At 43.8% G+C, this 15,497-nt stretch overlaps 1 protein-coding gene across 6 annotated transcripts in view; it reads right to left on the reverse strand.

Moving 5' to 3' along the window:
- Window positions 1-10,897: 10,897 nt before the first annotated feature.
- Window positions 10,898-15,497, reverse strand: part of LOC124122889 — an 85,241-nt gene continuing 80,641 nt past the window's right edge. For all 6 annotated transcript variants that reach the window (XM_048392822.1, XM_048392825.1, XM_048392824.1 and 3 more), the window contains one exon: window positions 10,898-12,209. In XM_048392822.1, the coding sequence (XP_048248779.1) occupies window positions 12,089-12,209 (121 nt within the window). In that variant the 3' untranslated portion in view covers window positions 10,898-12,088. The remainder of the gene's footprint in view (window positions 12,210-15,497) is intronic.

Here is a 15,497-nt window from a genome sequence, read left to right on the forward strand (position 1 = left end):
TCACGTGATGTTAAATGAAATATTGTACCTTGTTACCATTGCTCCTGGAGATGTAGACGGGGCGGGGCGGGGCGGGGCGATGTGTGTGTGTGTGTGTGTGTGTGTGTGTGTGTGTGTGTGTGCGTGCGTGCGTGCGAGCGTGCGTGCGCGTGTGTGTGATACATGCTTTGGAGTCAGACAGATCATGTATATGTCGGGTGACCGAAATGAAGCGATAGTGTGGAGCTCGGTGATTTCTTTTGGTAAGTCGAGCATTCTCTGTTATAGCTTCGAATGGACGTTTCATTTCGGTGACCCGACATATACATGATCTGTCTGACTTCAAAGCCTGTATCATTCATAGCCTAAATCGATGTCCCTCTCAGTTTTCCATAATTATTTTTAATGTTATTTTTAGACATTGAGGAATTCCCCTAAAGTAGTTATGTATGTCTCCGCGCGATTGACAACGTAATCACGTGACATACTGACGTTCATCGGGAAATGAACGACTGTCAGCTTTGTAATGTTTACCTAGGCGAGGTCATCCGCTACTGTCAATATTCGACAATAAACGGCAATGAACAATTTCTCCAAATCATGCCCGTTCATCTCAGCAGCGTCCCGATCCACAGGACACTGTCCAGACAACACAGGACATTGTTACGATTTTGATCCGATACAGAAGAATCTGTCACGACATAGTCACGATTGCAATCCGACTAAACAAAATCGGCTGAGTTTCCCGAATGTTACGGGACGCACCATCCTGTCGGGATTGCTTGGCCGACCTCTCTGGACCTTTCCCGATCCGTAGGACTCTGTTACGAACGTATACGGCTGCGTTCAGACAATGATAGGGCATTCCAGATCATTGAGGATAGTGATATGACTTTTTCACTTTACGTGTCGTAGCGCTGTCTGATCTCAAACGGGAGCAATAATCGGCACTGTGTGAACGCAGCCTTAAGAGGCGACTGACGGGATTAGGTGGTCAGGCTTGCTAACGAGGTTGGTGCATGTCAGCGTATTTTAATTGCGTGGATAGATGCGCATGATGTCAATCACTGGATTGTCTTGTCTAGACGCGATTACTCAGAGCACCGTCATATAGCTCGAATATTGCTGAGGCGTTAAATAACAAAGAAACAAACAAATGTATGCTCGTATGATGAGGATATGAGCATGGGGTCTCTGTACACGAGTATATTGCCTTGAAATACCTAGACTGTAATGTAGGTATATATACTGAACCAAATTAAAAAGTTCACAATCCTAAAATTTTACCATTTCGACCAGTTATCATTGTGGGCCCTTATTGTGTATTTAAATGGCCACGTATTGTTTTCAGATAACACCCGTTTTTGTGCAGGTGAATCGATCAAAATCATGTGCACAGCACTATAGTGGCAAAAGTGGTTTTTAACTTGCAACTGGTCACGTGGCCATAATACCGCACGTGTTTTCAGCCATACTTGTTAGCAGTCATTAACAAAAAAAGAAAAACACAAGAAAACAAAAGTCTTTACGGCCATTTGTCATGCCACGCCTTTCAAATGTGCAACGTGAACGTGCCATCGGCATGTTGCAGACGGGAACGTCCGTAGCTGAAAACGCAAGGACGATGGGTTGTAGTCGACGGACTGTGTATGATTTACAGACGCGTCTACAGCAAACGGGTACCACCGCTGATCGCCCTCGGCCAGGTCGACCACGTGTGACGTCACATGCAGAGGATCGTCAGATTGTCTTACGTCAACTCCGTAACCGATTTTTGACGGCTACATCAACCAGAAATGAACTGTTTAGGGGTAGACTGAGTGCGCAAACTGTTCGAAACCGTCTGAGAACTGCTCACCTTCAAGCACGATGGCCATACTGCGGGCCGATTCTGACTCAATTACACAGACGTCAACGTCAATTGTGGGCACAGTGACACTTACGATGGACTCAAAGGAATTGGAATCAAGTCGTCTTCAGTGATGAATCCCGATTTAATCTTCAATTTGCTGATGGTAGGGCGAGGGTGTGGAGGCGCCGTCATGAACGTTACGCCCAGTGTTGTGTACAGGAAGTTGACAGATTTCGAGGCGGAAGTGTCATGGTGCGGGGTGCTTTCTGTGGCAATGCACGTTCCAGGCTTCTGCCTTTTATGACAGCACATGGACCCGGTTTGATCTTCCAACACGACAATGCCAGACCCCACACAGCAATTTTGACAAGGAATTTCCTTCAGAATGCGGGAGTCAACGTCATGGACTGGCCGTCAAGGTCTCCCGACCTCAATCCCATCGAACACGTCTGAGATGCTCTTGGCAGAAGTCTGCGCACTCTCCAGAACCAACCACAGAATTTGAAAGATCTTGGCACCATTTTGCAGCAACAATGGCGTCGTCTTCCCAATCATGTGTTCACAAGCATCACAAGGTCCATGCGGAGGCGTTTTGTGGCAGTTGTCAACGCACATGGTGGCCATACACGCTACTGAACTTGTGTGCTATCAGATTCTCGTTTTGGGGACTTATGATTTAAACTGTTGATGTTATTACCGAATACCGTAGGTGCTTGGAATAAATTTAAATGGTTACCACCGTTAATTAAAATCCGTCTTTGGACATTAATGATTAAAAATTACCTTCTCTGATACATTTGTCCGTTGTATATCATATATTGGATTACTTTTAAAAATGTGAAGTTTTTAATTTGACTAAGTATATAAAGGATAAACGCAAAGAGTTGATACAATAATGACCCATAATTATATTTAATCACAAACCCAGAGCTCCTCTTAACAGTGTGCATGTACTTTCTTCGCGTAATTCCGAGTAATTGAACATAGTTACCAAGCTTTGAAAAACAAGATGGTGGAAGAAACGTGCTGTATGTATGCTATCCCGTAAGCCCGAGGCTAATGAAAGTGTATAGAGACAAGTAAAATGTTAGATACTACCCCTATTGTCGTGAGTTACAGCGCCCACCAACAAGCGACACGGATGTATCTTATCTGTGTGCCTGCATCTGTGTGCCTGCATCTGTGTGTCTGCATCTGTGTGCCTGCATCTGTGTGCCTGCATCTGTGTGCCTGCATCTGTGTGCCTGCATCTGTGTGTCTGCATCTGTGTGCCTGCATCTGTGTGCCTGCATCTGTGTGCCTGCATCTGTGTGCCTGCATCTGTGTGCCTGCATCTGTGTGTCTGCATCTGTGTGTCTACATCTGTGTGCCTGCATCTGTGTGCCTGCATCTGTGTGCCTGCATCTGTGTGTCTACATCTGTGTGCCTGCATCTGTGTGTCTACATCTGTGTGCCTGCATCTGTGTGCCTGCATCTGTGTGTCTACATCTGTGTGTCTGCATCTGTGTGTCTACATCTGTGTGCCTGCATCTGTGTGCCTCAACTGCGACCAAGTCAAATCTCGCAACTCACAAAACGGAACCACCCACTGTGGCAAGGAAAGTGTTCATTATATCGACATGAACACATGTCGAAATCATATAGATCGCATCACCTGTGATGACATGTGTAAACAGTAGTAAGCTTACTCAAAATCAAGTGCAGGAGAGTGTGGAGGAAAACAAGAAACATTGCCGCACACGACAGCTTGCTGCATGCCAGTTCCATCAAGAGCTAATACGGCAAGCGCTAGTCTAACTGGTCGCTTACTCCCATGAAGGCGGTCGGGTAGCCTAGTGGTTAAAGCGTTCGCTCGTCACGGCGAAGACCCGGGTTTGAATCCCGACATGGGTACAATGTGTGGAGCCAATTTCTGGTGTCCCCAGATATTGCTGGAATAGGGCTAAAAGCGGCGTAAAACAATACTCACTCACTCGCTTACTCCTATCATCATCATTTATACCAAACTGTCTCAGACTGTTTAAGTGTTCACTCAACGTGAGTGCGCATCCATCTATGCTAGCTGTGTATACACACCCAGACAGGCATACTGCACTCACTCAGTCTTCCATGGCCTCACATATACAAGTGTCATGGATCAACAAAGGTACAACAGAGGTAAACGGATATAGTGGGCTATAACGAAAAGACACTGGAGGCAAAATTGAATATACGCGGTGACATTGGAGTCAACGTTGTATTCGTAGGAGGCATCTACCGAGAACAACGAACGAGTTGAGTCACGAGAGACAGATAATCGAATTACGAAGTTTCGAGTAGGTAATTTGAAATGTCATTATGCGACAAAAAATGAAGGGAATGCGTATGGAATTATAACCTTGAGAGAACTACTAAGAAACTAAACTATATAGATGCAGATATGCTATTAGTTATTGACATCATCAAGAATGGGCGACATCATACCGCTTGATCTCAACAGTGCATCAAGATGACGGTACATTGCCCCAAACTGAACGCTCCTTCAACTTTGAGCAGCACTGAATGCCAATGTGCGAATGTCGGAAAGTTATTATTATTATTAATAATAATAAAAATAATAATAATAATAATATATGCATTTGTATAGGGCAGCGTTCACCATGCATAAGTACTCTGTGATCTATTACCCCCTATCTTGCAACTCTGATGGGGAATATCATTTATTTTGTTATCTGCACAAATCTCCGTTGACGCATGAGGAACCCTTTGTAGCATTTCACGATCGTCGTGTGATTGAAATGATACGCCCCTCTCCGGCCCTGCTTTCAACGGCAGAGTTACTGTCACTGAAGTTGGAAGTGAGGCATGTACCATGTTAACGTGGATCCCAAGAGGAAAAATAACCTAAGTGCAGACTTCGACAAACCAGTATACTACGACAGAAGTCTCTGCTTCCCATCAGAGTCGACAAAGGGTTCTCTGCAGTAGCAGTGGCAGTAGCAGTGGCAGTAGCAGTGGCAATCATTCCCCCACGTCACGATGGGGTTGTAGGATAGCCTAGTGGTTAAAGCGTTCGGTTCCCTACATTGGTACATTCATTTCTGGTGTATTTCTGGAATATTGCCAAAAGCTGCATAAAACCATACTTACTCACTCACTCCACGTCATGACGCATTGCCTCAATAACTCAATAATATACCAAAAGCCAGGGTTCGATTCCCCAAACGGGTACAAGATGTGCGGCTCATTTCTGGTGTCTTCTCTGTGATATTGCTGGAATATTGATTAAAACGTCGTAAAACCTTCTCACTCACCACAAGTACACCAGTCGTTGGTTGATGGATGCTCGGTCAACGAAGTGTACTTTCACCATATCATAGCAATAAAACAAATTCAGCGAGAACATCTACCAGATTCCTTTCGACCAAATAAAAATGATTACATTTTCGACATTTAACACTGGTAACGGGTAAAATAAGTAACGGTTAAACTACTGTTACGGCTAAAAGGCATGTGCCTGGCATGACATGTCCCGTCTCCCCCGCAACACTCCAAAGATTATTCGGCAACGTACAGGACACAACACCTGCTGACAACCCACGCCGGATCATTTCTATTGAACGCAGCACTGAACAATAATTTCTATGTGATCTCTTTAATAACAGTGGCGATTGTGCGGACATATGGCAAGATATTACCATATATCCCCGCCTTCCTGTCAATGTTATCGAAATGAGGCCGCGTTTAATCTCTGATAGGCACGGATGCATTCCAACACCAATATGAACATAAATGAGAAGAACATTGTTTGGTTTCGTTGTCATTGATTTGCGCCAGCCGCTCACATTGATCAAAACTTCAAACAAACAAGTGTTTAATTTTGTTGTGGTCTTATATAATAGACACTTAGGACACCATAGGAGTCGCGTTACATGACAGCATTGTTTTCCAGTTTAGGGGCTCACATTCATGTCTCATTAAAATCATCAAAATGTCATCAAGAATGTTCTGTACAAACATCAAGCTTTGATTGTTTGTTTGTTTGTTGTTTTACGCCGCATTCAGCAATACTGCAGCTACATGTCGGCGGTCTGAAAATAGTCTGGACCAGACAGTCCAGTGACTGACATCATTAGCATCGATCCACGCAACTGAAATATGATGTGTGCGAAAACGTGTCCATGCTTTTCGCTTTTAATTATAAGAACGTAAGGTATCAAAGTAATCGTCTTTGCAACAGGTTGTAAAGGTACCCTGTATTGGTATCTAGTAGGTGACGTACACCAGAACTGACGGCCGGAGCTCGTTTGCCTGACCGAAACGTTTCTGTGACAGTGCTCCGCGATTATGTCTTTAAAGTCTTTGGAAGCTGATAAAATCATTTGTAGCAGAGAGGGACTTGGCGTCAGCTGAATCGCGGAAAATAGTTCACTTTCAATCTGAACTAAGATGCGTTATCATTCCTTCCTACCAACCACTCCGCGGTATACCTGCCAGGAATTACGCTACGCCTAATTGACCGTGTAGTATTAGATAAGCCGAACTGTTCATGCGTTCTAATCGTTCCCCCGCAACGTCCACGGTCGCTCCTCCATCTAACGCATGTCTGGTTGGGGGTACCCTCTGTGGTATTCAGACGGGCACACGGCAATGACTCAATCTATGGAGGCTCAGTTATTAGTCTGCTCTATATGCTGGAATGTGAGGAATGTACATTGAAATATTGTTAAATTCTACTCTTTTTGATCCCGTGTTTACGACCGTCTGATTCAGTAAACGCATATAGCTGTGCTGCATTAAGTATGGCATGAGCGGTTTACTGCAACAACAGACGGGAACCTGCTTCGACGACTTCCAGATGTGTCCATTATGTAAGGTTGTAGTTCCCCGACTGGATTTGTGTCACCATGACTAAAAGTCCACCTCTTGATGTGTCACCATGACAATGTAGGTCCACCTCTTGCTGTGACGCCATTGTAATATAGGCCCACCTCTTGCTGTGACGCCATTGCAATGTAGGTCCACCTCGAGTTGTATGCCACCATTGCGATGTAGGCCCACCTCTTGCTGTGACGCCATTGAGATGTAGGTCCGACTCTTGCTGTGACGCCATTGAGATGTAGGTCAGACTCTTGCTGTGACGCCATTGCAATGTAGGTCCACCTCGAGTTGTATGCCACCGTTGCGATGTAGGCCCACCTCTTGCTGTGACGCCATTGAGATGTAGGTCCGACTCTTGCTGTGACGCCATTGAGATGTAGGTCAGACTCTTGCTGTGACGCCATTGCAATGTAGGTCCACCTCGAGTTGTATGCCACCATTGCGATGTAGGCCCACCTCTTGCTGTGACGCCATTGAGATGTAGGTCCGACTCTTGCTGTGACGCCATTGAGATGTAGGTCAGACTCTTGCTGTGACGCCATTGCGATGTAGGTCGACCTCGAGTTATATGCCACCATTGAGATGTAGGTCAGACTCTTGCTGTGACGCCATTGCGATGTAGGTCGACCTCGAGTTATATGCCACCATTGTAGGTGAGGCAGAATACATACCAATTATCGCAAACGCAGTATTGTGTGATTGGTGAGATGTCCTGGTGAAGTAAGGTCAGACCTTAGAGGTTCTAAATGAAGCAAATCAATGATGGTGGGTGGTCAGACGTCATCTGGAAAACCTGTTCGCGACTTTTAATAGTGTAAACATTCTTAAATGTCTCCCTTCAGCTGCTCCACGACTTACACATACTCCGGCCTGCATGTGGTGCGCATACAATACTTGTTAAATGATGAATAATTTGGCTCTTCAGAAATGCACTGCATGCAGCCACGATGTATCCCGTGGTACACATAGGTCCTCCCTGTTATATAAACCTGCACCATGGAGACACACGCATCGTGGGCAGTGCATGCAGCCACGATGTATCCCGTGGTACACATAGGTCCTCCCTGTTATATAAACCTAGGCCTGCACCACGGAGACACACGCATCGTAGGCAGTGCATGCAGCCACGATGTATCCCGTGGTACACATAGGTCCTCCCGGTTATATAAACCTGCACCATGGAGACACACGCATCGTGGGCAGTGCATCCATTGTATATACTCAGCAGGGTGTGACAACATAGGTTCGGTGAAACGGTGTAATTCGTTTTTCAAGCGGTTTTGCTACAAACAGAGTGTTTAACACAAGCAGTGCCTGTTAAGTATTGGGGTAGAAAACAAACCGGGAAGTTATATGAGAACAGAACACACATTTGTGTGTTATGTGTAGAGTGTAGAGCACAAATTTGTGTGTTATGTATAGGGTGTAGAACACAAATCTGTGTGTTATTTATAGTGTAGAGCACAAATTTGTTATGTATTGTGTAGAACATAAATCTGTGTTTTATTTATAGAGCGTAGAGCACAAATCTGTGTTTTATGTATAGAGCGTAGAGCACAAATCTGTGTGTTATGTATTGTGTAGAACATAAATCTGTGTGTTATGTATAGTGTAGAATACAATTGCGTGTGTTACGTAGAGTCAGATACCATATAACAGATCTCTGATAGAGTGTAGAACACAATTGCGTGTGTTACGTAGAGTCAGATACCATATAACAGATCTCTGATAGAGTGTAGAACACAATTGCGTGTGTTACGTAGAGTCAGATACCATATAATAGATCTCTGATAGAGTGTAGAACACAATTGCGTGTGTTACGTATAGTCAGATACCATATAAAAGATCTCTGATAGAGTGTAGAACACAATTGCTTGTGTTACGTAGAGTCAGATACCATATAATAGATCTCTGATAGAGTGTAGAACATATAATAGATCTCTGATAGAGTGTAGAACATACAATAGATCTCTGGTAGAGTGTAGAACATACAATAGATCTCTGATAGAGTGTAGAACATATAATAGATCTCTGATAGAGTGTAGAACATATAATAGATCTCTGATAGAGTGTAGAACACAAATGTGACCACACGGCACCTGGCTTCCCTCTGACCACGTGACCACCACGTGTCGCTCTACCAGATGTCTTTATCAACACCCTGAGTCAACAACCTCGCGGCACAACATATAAACAAATCTTTATTCACGCCCGTGAAGGCAACATGCCTAGAGTATATATGGAGCAGAGGTATTACATACATTTTTAACCATTATTTCCAAATGTGTTCCTGTACAACAGTACGTGCTAAATATACCCTGGACAATGTATGATCAATATACTTACTTGTACATTTTATACTTTTCTCTCGTGTATTCCTTGATTAACCGAAAGTGAATCTTTATTTCTAAAATGACAATTGTGGCACGTCTGACACCACGTTCATAAATGAGTGGGCAGGGTTTTAACGTCTACTTGAACAGTATTTCAGTTATATCACGGCGTGTCAGCTTGATTTGGGAGAAAAGCCCAAATGCATGTCTTGGGCGTGTACTTGCATGGTCTCTCTCTCGTCACAAAGAACGATCAGATCGAGGTACACAAAGTACCGTGATGGGAACAAGGACAGAGGATGGTCTAAAACTCGGGTCAAGAAAAGTCGGGGTGCAATCCCCAAGAACAGGCGCAGATAGAAATGTTCATTCCAGAATTGATGTTAGAACAACAGACGCGTCTCACATTGCGAACTGACGAGTTACTCAGTAAACAGTTTTATCAATGAGTACCATTTAGTGACGGGTGTAACAACATTCCGTCACAATGGAGACGGGGACGCAATTTAAACATGGTACCATTGTATACCCAATGTCGAGATCACCATGTTATCGACCAACACCTCAGCGTGTCCGTGGTATATTACTTGGTATCGACTAACACCTCACCTCCGTCCGGTGCTAACATTGAGTGTCGTCCATCAGGTGCTGCTTGATGAAGGCGGGTGTTGTGAAGTCTGCGACATTTGTTGACAAGATACCAAGTACATCACCATCAGATGTAGCCACTCTTCCCTGTGGTTGCACGTTTATTTGTTTGTTAGTTGTTTTACGCCTCACTCAGCAATATTCCAATTCTATGACGGCGGTCTGTAAATAATCGAGTCTGGAGCAGACAATCCAGTGACTGACATCATAAGCATCAATCCACGCAATTGGGATACGATGACATGCATCAACCACGTCAGCGAGTCTGACCACCCGACCCCGTTAGTCACCTCTTACGACAAGCATAGTCACCTGTTACGGCCAGCATGGGCTGCTGAAGGTAGTATAGCTGCACGTCCTCGCACGGACAGGCCTATCTTATTTCAAGCAGATCATTAACCAAATTTCTTAACAGGCTAGAAACCGTGTGAATATCCTGTTTCTTGCAGTTATTTCAGAAACTGTCTGTGATGATGTGTGGTCGTCACTGTCTGGTTTGTCAGATCTTCACGTCGAGAGGAAAAGGAATAAAAAGTCAAACTTTAACGAGATTGCAGCAACATGCATGTTTGAGTTATTTTTCCTTTGATTCACGACTTAAGAGTACTAATGTAACATAAGCAAAGGTATCAGTTTGGATGCTCCTGAGTCATCTTGGACCTGAGTTGGCACAGTGGTTAGTAACGAACATAGGCGGTTTGATTCCCACTACAGGCTGAGATCAACACAAACTCCACACAGGGCTGATGCAGCATCACACACAAGTCGTGGGGAGTTCAATGTTTGTCTGTCTCACGAATGCAGCGACAGAAACAAACTGGTTTAGTCCACTAGTCCTTATAATATTGACATATAGCAAAACCCTAAAAAATGGCAAATTTCTCCTAGTCCTTATGATACCTTAACTATTGGGCAGTTTGGCAAGGACTATAGGACTAGTGCCAGTTTCTAAAGCTGTAATATAAAGGTGTGTTTGGGGGTCGCAATTTACATTGTGTGTTTAAAGTGGCGCCACATGTGTGTGTCTTCAGCACGACTGGATGAGGGGGATAGTGCAGATAACACGAATGTATCCAAAGTTCTCAGTTAGCATCAATGAAATCAATTATTTTACAGGCGCTTCAAATGGAAGGATGTTGAGGACTCGCGAGTGAGTGAGTGAGTGAGTGAGTGAGTGAGTGAGTGATATAAGTACCATCTTCTTTCACAACAATTAACATACATCAAATACATCAAAGTTTTATTATGATAACAAAACAATCATTTGAGCAGATTCAAGGTGATATTGCTACAAGTTAGAGATGAGTAACAGGGTTCACGTGGCAGGTGCTTGTTGGAGAGACATGGCAGGGCATGACCGGGAGTAGTTTCACAACACATGTTGTAACATTTTGTACAAATCATAACTGGGGTAGAATGTAGAGATAATTATATATCTGTAGAATGTTAAATATCACAGCAAGCGGACGTCATAGCATGTACAATAAGTTGTCCAACAATCAACAATCTGTTTGTAGAAATATCCTGGAACCATGCAACAAATCAAGCAATGTTTCTCTCTCAACGAACAGAAACAGGTGTGTTCCTCATCTGCATCTATACCCTGGCTGTGAGGAGGATGGAGATGATGTCCAGGTATCGGAAGAAATAATGGCAATGTTAAACCAGTGGCCATGGTCACACCAGTTATCTAGGTATCGGAAGTAATAATGGCAATGTTAAACCAGTGGCCATGGTCACACCAGTTATCTAGGTATCGGAAGTAATAATGGCAATGTTAAACCAGTGGCCATGGTCACACCAGTTATCTAGGTATCGGAAGTAATAATGGCAATGTTAAACCAGTGGCCATGGTCACACCAGTTATCCAGGTATCGGAAGTAATAATGGCAATGTTAAACCAGTGGCCATGGTCACACCAGTTATCCAGGTATATTTGGCAGACTGTAGATCTGTTGTCATTTCAGATGTCAGGGAACATGCTGGAGGTCACATGCGTGAGTGGGGGGTGGGGGTCACATGTGTGGGTGGTGGGTGAGTATTGGGGGTAATGTGTGTATGAGGCGGAGAGTTTTGGGGGTAACATATGTGGGGTGGGGGTCACAAGTTGCTTGGGGATCTTCCTCTGTGGGGGTGGGTGGGGGCAGATTATTGGGGGTCACAAGTTGCTACACGGTCAGCTTGGCTATCCTCCTGTGTGTGTGTGTGTGTGTGTGTGTGAGAGAGAGAGAGGGAGGGGTGGGGGGGAGGGGGGTGGTTGAGTATTGGGGTCACAAGTTGCTACACAGTCAGCTTGGGCATCTTCCTCTACAGAGGGGTTGGGGGTGGAGTATTGGGGTCACAAGTTGCTACAGAGTCACCTTGGGGATCTTCCTCTACAGAGGGGTTGGGGGTGGAGTATTGGGGTCACAAGTTGCTACACAGTCAGCTTGGGGATCCTCCTGTGGTGATTATTGGGGGTCAGCATCTTTGGAGTAGCAGATCGAGAGCCTGTTGACATTATCCCTTCAAGAACTCTTAAGGTCTTCTTTGACTCTCTGAAAAATTGCAATGATAAATAAACAAAATATCCGGGGAATAATTTCTTCTTTCTTGAATTACAAACTACTTTAAAGTCTTCATTCATCGTACAGACTTCTGGGAAGAGGCATTCTGCCATTAATGAAATACCAGAGTTGACATTAGGATTACTGATGATTTATGCAGCTCTCAGCTCTCAGCTCTCAGCTCTTTGCTTCACTGACTATTTTCAGCTACCCAGCATGGACACACATGCAATGTACGCACACGCTCAGGTCACGCATCAGTACTGACTGTGCTGGTCGTACATCAACACATACAAACATACGTACAGTACATACAATATACATACAGAAAACATGCAGCAGAGATTAGTGATTTATCTGTTGTAGTAACGAGTGCAGAGAAGGAACCCAAATGTGTGTGTATAAATGTGCCTGTGTGTTGTGTGTTGTGTGCATGAATGTGTGTGTATATATGTGCCTGTGTGTGTGTTGTGTGCATGCATGTATGTGTATATATGTACCTGTGTGTGTTGTGTGCATGCATGTGTATATATGTGCGTGTTGTGTGCATGCATGCATGTGTATATATGTACCTGTGTGTGTGTTGTGTGTGTGTGCATGCATGTGTATATATGTACCTGTGTGTGTGTGTTGTGTGCGTGCGTGTATGTGTATAAATGTACCTGTGTGTGTTGTGTGCATGCATGCATGTGTATATATGTACCTGTGTGTGTGTTATGTGCATGCATGTATGTGTATATATGTACCTGTGTGTGTTGTGTGCATGCATGTGTATATATGTGCATGTTGTGTGCATGCATGCATGTGTATATATGTGCCTGTGTGTGTGCATGCATGTGTATTTATGTAGCTGTGTGTTGTGTGCGTGCATACATGTGTATAAATGTTCCTGTGTGTTGTGTGCGTGCATACATGTGTATAAATGTGCCTGTGTGTGTGTTGTGTGTGTGTTGTGTGCATGCATACATGTGTATAAATGTGCCTGTGTGTGTGTTGTGTGTGTGCATGCATGTGTATTAATGTACCTGTGTGTGTTGTGTGTGTGCATGCATGTGTATATATGTACCTGTGTGTGTGTGTTGTGTGTATGCATGCATGTGTATAAATGTGCCTGTGTGTGTGTTGTGTGCATGCATGCATGTGTATATATGTACCTGTGTGTGTGTTATGTGCATGCATGTATGTGTATATATGTACCTGTGTGTGTTGTGTGCATGCATGTGTATATATGTGCATGTTGTGTGCATGTATGTGTATATATGTGCCTGTGTGTGTGCATGCATGTGTATTTATGTAGCTGTGTGTTGTGTGCGTGCATACATGTGTATAAATGTTCCTGTGTGTTGTGTGCGTGCATACATGTGTATAAATGTGCCTGTGTGTGTGTTGTGTGTGTGTTGTGTGTGTGTTGTGTGCATGCATACATGTGTATAAATGTGCCTGTGTGTGTGTTGTGTGTGTGCATGCATGTGTATTAATGTACCTGTGTGTGTGTTGTGTGCATGCATGCATGTGTATTAATGTACCTGTGTGTGTTGTTTGCGTGCATGCATGTGTATTTATGTAGCTGTGTGTGTTGTGTGCATGCATACATGTGTATAAATGTACCTGTGTGTGTGTTGTGTGCGTGCATGCATGTGTATTTATGTACCTGTGTGTGTTGTGTGCGTGCATGCATGTGTATTTATGTAGCTGTGTGTGTGTGCATGCATACATGTGTATAAATGTACCTGTGTGTGTGTTGTGTGCATGCATGCATGTGTATTAATGTACCTGTGTGTGTTGTGTGCGTGCATGCATGTGTATTTATGTAGCTGTGTGTGTGTGCATGCATACATGTGTATAAATGTACCTGTGTGTGTGTTGTGTGCATGCATGCATGTGTATTAATGTACCTGTGTGTGTTGTGTGCGTGCATGCATGTGTATTTATGTAGCTGTGTGTTGTGTGCGTGCATACATGTGTATAAATGTTCCTGTGTGTTGTGTGCGTTCATACATGTGTATAAATGTGCCTGTGTGTGTGTTGTGTGTGTGTTGTGTGCATGCATACATGTGTATAAATGTGCCTGTGTGTGTGTTGTGTGTGTGCATGCATGTGTATATATGTACCTGTGTGTGTGTTGTGTGTATGCATGCATGTGTATAAATGTGCCTGTGTGTGTGTTGTGTGTGTGCATGCATGTGTATATATGTACCTGTGTGTGTTGTGTGTATGCATGCATGTGTATAAATGTGCCTGTGTGTGTGTTGTGTGTGTGCATGCATGTGTATATATGTACCTGTGTGTGTTGTGTGTATGCATGCATGTGTATAAATGTGCCTGTGTGTGTGTTGTGTGTGTGCATACATGTGTATATATGTACCTGTGTGTGTGTTGTGTGTATGCATGCATGTGTATAAATGTGCCTGTGTGTGTGTTGTGTGTGTGCATGCATGTGTATATATGTACCTGTGTGTGTTGTGTGTATGCATGCATGTGTATAAATGTGCCTGTGTGTGTGTTGTGTGTGTGCATACATGTGTATATATGTACCTGTGTGTGTGTTGTGTGCATGCATGCATGTGTATTAATGTACCTGTGTGTGTTGTGTGCATGCATGCATGTGTATTTATGTAGCTGTGTGTTGTGTGCGTGCATACATGTGTATAAATGTGCCTGTGTGTGTGTTGTGTGTGTGCATGCATGTGTATATATGTACCTGTGTGTGTGTTGTGTGCATGCATGTGTATAAATGTGCCTGTGTGTGTGTTGTGTGTGTGCATACATGTGTATATATGTACCTGTGTGTGTGTTGTGTGTATGCATGCATGTGTATAAATGTGCCTGTGTGTGTGTTGTGTGTGTGCATGCATGTGTATATATGTACCTGTGTGTGTTGTGTGTATGCATGCATGTGTATAAATGTGCCTGTGTGTGTGTTGTGTGTGTGCATACATGTGTATATATGTACCTGTGTGTGTGTTGTGTGCATGCATGCATGTGTATTAATGTACCTGTGTGTGTTGTGTGCGTGCATGCATGTGTATTTATGTAGCTGTGTGTTGTGTGCGTGCATACATGTGTATAAATGTGCCTGTGTGTGTGTTGTGTGTGTGCATGCCTGTGTATATATGTACCTGTGTGTGTGTTGTGTGCATGCATGCATGTGTATAAATGTACCTGTGTGTGTTGTGTGTGTGCATGCATGTGTATATATGTACCTGTGTGTGTTGTGTGTGTGTTTTGTGTGTGTATAAATGTGCCTGTGTGTGTGATGTGTGTGTGTGCATGTGAGTG

The sequence above is a fragment of the Haliotis rufescens genome, unplaced genomic scaffold (assembly GCF_023055435.1).
Source record: "Haliotis rufescens isolate VD_foot unplaced genomic scaffold, xgHalRufe1.0.p SCAF_11, whole genome shotgun sequence".
In the NCBI taxonomy this organism is placed as follows: Eukaryota; Metazoa; Mollusca; class Gastropoda; order Lepetellida; family Haliotidae; genus Haliotis; species Haliotis rufescens.